This window comes from Gobio gobio, assembly GCF_949357685.1.
Source record: "Gobio gobio genome assembly, chromosome: 10".
In the NCBI taxonomy this organism is placed as follows: domain Eukaryota; kingdom Metazoa; phylum Chordata; class Actinopteri; order Cypriniformes; family Gobionidae; genus Gobio; species Gobio gobio.
The window spans coordinates 41,036,321-41,043,576 of NC_137116.1; the positions used below are offsets into that span (position 1 = coordinate 41,036,321).

General features: G+C 33.0%; 1 protein-coding gene across 1 annotated transcript; it reads right to left on the reverse strand.

Annotated features, from left to right (window-relative positions):
• Positions 1 to 291: 291 nt before the first annotated feature.
• Positions 292 to 5,949, reverse strand: lamtor5 (late endosomal/lysosomal adaptor, MAPK and MTOR activator 5). Its single transcript, XM_079827875.1, has 4 exons — positions 5,793 to 5,949; positions 5,646 to 5,707; positions 2,122 to 2,239; positions 292 to 1,946 (listed from the first exon to the last, which is right to left on the reverse strand). Exons 1-4 carry the CDS (start codon positions 5,825 to 5,827, stop codon positions 1,886 to 1,888), a joined length of 276 nt encoding a protein of 91 aa, XP_079684001.1. The 5' UTR covers positions 5,828 to 5,949; the 3' UTR covers positions 292 to 1,885.
• Positions 5,950 to 7,256: the final 1,307 nt, after the last annotated feature.

A 7,256-nucleotide genomic window follows, 5' to 3' on the forward strand; every position in this document is an offset into this window, starting at 1 on the left:
CATACAAATATACTTTTTATCTTCTGACTTAAGCACACACAAACCTTCTGCAATGTTTAGTTTATCCCGAAATTCAGAGAAAATAATTGGTCCTTTTGGTTGTATAAATGGCATTATCCAAATTCGATCCAGAGCAACTTTTTTCAACTGTTTTCCCTCATGAAATCATGTTTCACCCAAACATGCTTTGATGATGAGTATTGCGTTCTGTTCTCAGTGCTGTTTTTGTGCTTGAAAAAAGTTAGACATTCAGAACATACTAAACATTACAAATAATACACTCAAAAAATGATTTTATGATGCTGTTCACTTTATTTAAGCAATTCGTCTTGATTTAACACAATTATATCAGGTTTCTGGTTCAAATGTAATTGATTCATGTTAAACTGACTTCAAACCGTTACTCTTTGACATAACTTGATGTTTTAATTTTGAAATAACATGTTTCAATCAAGTAACCCAATCAAACAGGACTTTCACTTCCCATCATGCTTTGCAAAGGGGCTGAATTCGGAGAGTAAATGTTTAAATAAAGTGCTATTTGATGCATTTTTAACAAGATGAGAAAATGAAGAGACTTTTTAATGCTTAATGTTGGTATTTAAAAGTTGTTTTAATAATAACTAATTTGTGCATGCCATGGATGTAACAAAACCATCATCTGGCTAACGAATAAGATCTTGTAAATGTTGTAAAAAAATAGTATTTCACTAAATAAAAATAATCAATTAAACTGGATTACTTGTTTTGTTTTGTTTATTTTCATTTTAGAATAATTCAACTTAATAGTTTTGGACAAAATGAAGAATGTTAACCTGATTTAACTAAATGGCATTGAATTAACCTTACGTAAAAAAAAAAATAAGTTTACTGAAATAAACAATGTTAATTAAATTCAACATAACCCAATTACGTGGAACCTGTTGACAAAAAAAATTAAGTAAATCCAACGTATCATTTTTTTGAGTGTACATTACATGGTACAACAATGATCTTGATTTCTTAGTATTCGTGCGGTTTTCTTTGTATATCTACTGGATGTTGTTTTCTTATTAACTGCAAACTTGGCCAATAAACTCAAGTCTGGTTCACCAGTCAGTCATCACATGCATTCAGAAGGAATGCTTTATGACAGGCCACAGTGCCTGATATAAAAAAATCAGCAATCTTCCGATACCTCATTTTTTCCCCTCTAATGTGTTTTACTGGAGAGTGAGAATGACAAAAATATGCCAAAGCCAGTACAATACAAACAAACAAAGAAAAAGAGATAGGGATACTATATTTCCTAAAAAATAATCATAATTATAGTTGCCTTGTTTCAAATGGCTTTCTCAGTCTCTTTTTAAGAAATAATGGCTTAACATCTCACCTGTCTCAACTTTGATAATATAAACTACAGTTCATAATGAACTTTTAAAATGTTCTCGGTGAAATACTTAATGAATGAAAACTCTTTTGCTCCGATTTGATGATTTTCAGGCATCTGCTTCATGCTAAACGTGTTATAACTACTGCCCCCTTCTGACACACTATGGTACTTCAACTAAAGCACCTCTCACTTATGTGCAAATTAGACACAGTCAGAATTAGTTTCCTTAAATAACACAATTTATTAACTAGAAACAATATTGTTTGAACGAAAAAGCAAGTAAACACATTTGAACTGTGGTTTATGGTTATAAGAAAGTACAAATATTGGAACAGAAATTAGTGATTAACCACGGAAAACAAACATTCTGATATGATGGAAGACTTGATCTCAGCCAATCATTAAGCTTCGATGTTGCTGACAATAGACGGTTAAAGCTTTTCAAACTCAAAGTAATGATGTTTAAAAACACTACACACATTCAATATCTGACGATTTAGATACAAACAGAATTCATGATGCCATCTTATGCACGGCCAGTGTAATTGTTCCGTGTGTTCTCACCAAAATGTTCCTGCAATGACAGAATTACAAAAGTTTCCCAATTAATACTTATAAATTGGCTGTAATATATATGGGAAGTCTCTTTATAATAAACTTTAGGATGAGGATTCTAAGCCTTTAAGATCTGGAGTTTGTTTTGTTCTTTGTTCCCTCTCAAAATTAAGCTTAATCCAGAAGCGTCTTACCCACAGTCAGACTCCAGGCACACAGTAGGGAAGTCAGTGGGGTCTTTGGTTAGAGAAGCAGCTTGCTTGGCCAGTACAGACACAATTCCTCCATGTTCATCAGAGAGCGAGCCACGGCCTAGAGATTAAAACATTAAAGGGTTAGTTCACCCAAAAATTTTAATTCTGTCATTAATTACCCTCATGTCGTTCCAAACCCGTAAGAGCTTCGTTCATCTTTGGAACACAAATGAAGATATTTTTGATGAAATCTGAGAACTCTCTGACCCCTCCATAGACAGCTATTTAATTAACACTTTCAAGGTCCAGAAAGGTAGTGAAACATTGTTAAAATGTTTTGGTTTTACTATATTTACTATCATTTTCTGTCTGTCTAATTTATAAAAATAAAAAAAACATCTGTCCTGTGTGTTCTGTGCTAGATTAACTGAGACTTGTTACAGCACTTACATATTGTTGCCCTTGACTGTTCTAGCTGCTTCTATTGCTCTCATTTGTAAGTTGCTTTGGATAAAAGCGTCTGCTAAATGACTAAATGTAAATGTAAAATAGTCCATATGACTCCACTGGTTCGACCTTAGTTTTATGAAGCAACAAGAATACTTTTTGTGCGCTAAAAACAAACAAAAATAACGACTTTATTCAACAATTTCCTCACGTCTGTGTCAGTCTCCTACGCTAACACTTATGTTATGACAAACTTTTAATTGGGTTGATACAATCCCTCTATATTTTTGACAATATCTTGTAATTAATCATGCTTGAGTCACACACAGACCTCAACATTCAGCATGCAAAACACAACAATGGTAACAAGGTTTTTTTTGTTTTGTTTTGTTTTTTAAGACCATTACAATTTTATTTGCTGTCATTATTGGGGTTATACTGACACAAGACAGCAAATAAATTGGTAAAATAAAGCAAAAAATAGTAAAACCAAGCAATTAATTTATTAAGGCTGCAATGCACTCTGGGAGTACACTTCCTCAGATCACAGTTAGAAATAAACTGAACCCTCAAGCCACCCTCGCATAACAGCCCTTAATCCCGCCCTCATGGACACATTTGGGCACGAAGGTCACAAGTGTGATTCAAATTTTTTTTAAATAAATGTTATATCACCATCTTTGATCAAATTAATTCTATCAATTCATGCCTTTTTTTATTTTTGGGGTATTAATGAATGTATTTACCTCTAATATTTTTAATGTAAAATATGCTTATTTTTATGTTATATTTAATATATCTTTAAATTCAGTAAAAAAAAAACATATCAGCAAGTCCAGAGAGCCAAAACCTAAAAATGTGGTGACTTTGGTGACCTATGATGGTATTAGTTTATTTTTAAAGCTAAAATATCAATAGCCACTATCTTGATGGCAATAGAACTCAATGGCTGCATATGGGCTGAACTCTGTAAACCAATGTTTTAACAATTTTTTTTAAATTGCCCAGTTATTGGCTCATTTAATTCCTTTGTTTGTGTATGTGTGAGTCACTGTTTTTTATTTGACAAAAATAAAAAAATAAAACTCACTCTGTTATAGGCTCATTCAATGGCTTTCAATGCTATGCTTTTGTGGATGTGTGTGTTTGTGTGTGTTTGAGTGTGTGTGTGTGTTTGCCACATTGAGAATGTTTTATAGGCTCACTCCTTCATTTGTGTGTATGTATGATCTGCATTGTGTTGGATTTATTAATTTTTATTGGACAAATAAAAAAAATATGCTCAGAATTACATTTTTTTCCATTCATTCCTATGAGTGCCCATTTTTGTCCACGAAGGCGGGATTAAGGACTTTTTTTTTCTTCAAGCACTTAATTGTAGAATCGAGTCAATTTTTGTGTGTGTGTTCAGGTGGCACTGGAAAATTTAGGAAAAGTAGCCAAGTCTTGTATTCATTTAAAAAAAAAAAAAAAAAAAAAAAAAAAAAATTATTTTGCCCTCAGAAGATGGCTTTATGGTTAAATGGTTTAAGTAAGAACAACTTGATGCAATTAAGTTATGCTTACTTAATTGAATTAAGGCTATGAGTATGCACAATTGAATTAAGTAAACTGAACAAATTTGTTTTTACAGTGCAGATTATATTTTCTGCACAGATTTAAGATTTATGGAGTGAACCAGAAAACTATTGGTTTATTTATGGCAGTTATAGAGAGCATAATTCGATATGCCATTACGGTATGGTTTGGGAACCGTACAGTCCAAGCAAAGTCTAAGCTTGCGCGCCTGGTAAAAATAGCAATGAAGACCATAGGGAAAAAGGAACATCAGTCCTTCGAGTCATTGTATGAACAGTCAGTTCTTATGGAAACACATACAAATTTTGCTGAGGCATTGCACATATTGGACGCAGGATGAATTGCTGCACTCTGGAAGACGGAACAGATTACCAGTGTGTAGGTACAATCATTAAAAAAAATATTTTATACAACCTACCTCAATTAAACAACAAATGAATGTTATGTTAAGGGTAGGTATACAGGGACTTGTGTTTTTATTATTATGTATTGTTATTATGTAATTGCACTGTATTATGCATTTATTGTTTAAGGACCCAAATGTATTATCAATGTAAACGCACCTCGAGTCCAAGACAAATTTCCCCTTGGGGATAATAAAGTGTATTTCAATTTCAATTATATTGTTTTGTACATTAAAAAAAAAGTGGGGAAAAGGAATCTTTAAGGTATTTGTCACTGGTCTTATTAATTTACTTTTTATCACAGAATTTAATGAAAAAATACCTTTTTTTTCTTGCAAAAAATGTATATTATATCTCACAATTCTAAGGAAATGTGAGTTTTAAAAATGGAATTGCGGGAAAAAGGTCAGAAATGTGAGATACAGTATACAAGTCAAAAGCCTCTTATGCTCATCAAGGCTGCAATTATCTTTTTTTTGTTTTTTATTACATGGCGGAAACAAGCTTCCACATATTATTACCCTTACTTTAATATCGAAACAAATTAAAATAATGTAAAGCAGCGTTATTTTACAATTATTGTTTATATATTCATATTTAGAATTAGCTTTCATTTTTATAATTTCAATGTAATTGTTTGTAATTTTGTTACTAACATTTTGTTGTATTATATTGTCATTTTATTAGTGTTTTTTTTTTACAGTTACAATCGAGCTTTCATGTATTTCTAGTTTGTTTTAGTACTTTAAGTTAGTTGCCTTTAGGCTTAGAAGCACATTTCAGTTTAATTTTTAATATTTTTTATGGCAATTAACACGTCTTTAATAATTTCCGTTTGAGTTAACGATAACAACCCTGAATAGTAATGATGTCCCCGATTTTATGGAAGTAAACTGAACAACATTCAAAGCTTTACGTTAGTAATTTTCACCTACACCCTCCCGTGTATACTTTTCTAAATGTTTACCTAAAACTAATATTGTTGATGTTGCTGAGAAAAATAAATTAATTAATGGGCATGTAGCCGAAACTACGAAAATACAATCTTTACTGTTATCATGACTTAGTGGACGAACGAGACAGAACTATACTTACATCCTAGATTATGGCCTTGAGCGTCTGTGCACAAAACCCCAACAATGGCAGGATTTTTCATCCTAGTGTAAGAAAACACAGATTAGTAAAGCAACACATAAAATAAGCATAAATTCTTGGTAAAGAACGATAATGTTTTTAACGTACGTATCATCAAGATGCTGCTCCAGTGCACCTTCCATAACAGCGGCTTAAATAACCCTGTTAAATTAACAGAAAAGAGTAAATATTGTGGAGAGAGGGGAAGCGACAGTTATTATTTGGACTTCTTCCGGGATGTCAGCTGACATCCTAACATGCGACTGGAGCACTACGGCGCCCTGCGAGGAAAAAACACTAGGCGAAAATTATCTAGCGCCATCTAGCTCAGTCAGTCTTGTCAGTAAATAAGAAAATATTGTCAGCTGCGAAACACTCTCCATGTTGCATGTAATGTTTTGGGTTAATACATTTAAGTGAATTTGATGGAGTGTGACAGGAGAACTGAACAATTAGCCTAACATACTAATAGCTGCTGTTTTGTTGGACCAAATTATAGACCAGCTTGGACCACTTTAGAAACCAGCTATGTACCAAAATACAGCAACCAGCTATAGATGAATGTTCCTGCTGGACTATTGTTATTAGACGGTTTACTATCTAGATCAACGTCTTTTTTCTTCCTCTGCTTCCTTTTATCAATAATACATTCTTAAAGAATTCTTTAAAGGGCAAATACATCCGGTTAACATTTAGCTGTCATTGTCAATGAGAACTCCCAGGGGAACGTGTGACTGTTCACTGTTGATATCTCTCTAGACGACCCCATGCTCTGACCAAAAGCAGAATAAAAGATCAGTCCTGCTTCTCGCCATCAATTGTATTTGAGCAGAAGTTCTTTATCAGAAACTGATGCTGTCTTCTCTATTTTGAACTCATGATACTGATACACTCTTTTGTGTTTCATGAGCCTGTTTTAAGAGCCACTTTTGATGAAGCCACTTTATCTGTCATATCCATTATATAATATATAAAATAGGCAGGCCTATATTTCTTTGTACTCACTTTAAAATACAACCTACTATTTTGTATTTGTGCAAATTGTGAAGTATAAATCAGGCTATTGAACTCAATATACATGCAAATGGAAGGGAGCATCATCAAACATCTCTGTCCCTCTAGAGCCCATCAGAACAGGTTCAGGTTTCAGAATGCATGCAGCCTTATGGATATAAGGTAAGGTAAATTTTATGTATTGCCCCTTCATTTCTCTCTTGACAGATAAATGAATAATAAGTTCCTAAGTGCCAAGATGCTGTAAGATACTAGAAGTATGCGGATTATTAAGTAAATAACATTATATAGGCTATAATAAATTATATAATTTATATAAATTATAAAGACCATGATCTGATTAAAGGGGTGGTAAACAACGATTTCACTATTCTAACTTTAGCTAGCGTGTAATGTTGCTGCTTGAGCATAAACAACATCTGCAAAGTTACAACGTTCAAAGTTTAAAGCAAAGGGAGATATTTGCTTTTAAAGAAATCAGTTCCTAAGAACTACAGCAAACGGCCAGTAGGCGACTACACACATTCCTCCAGGGTTGGTGACATCAACAGGCTCAAC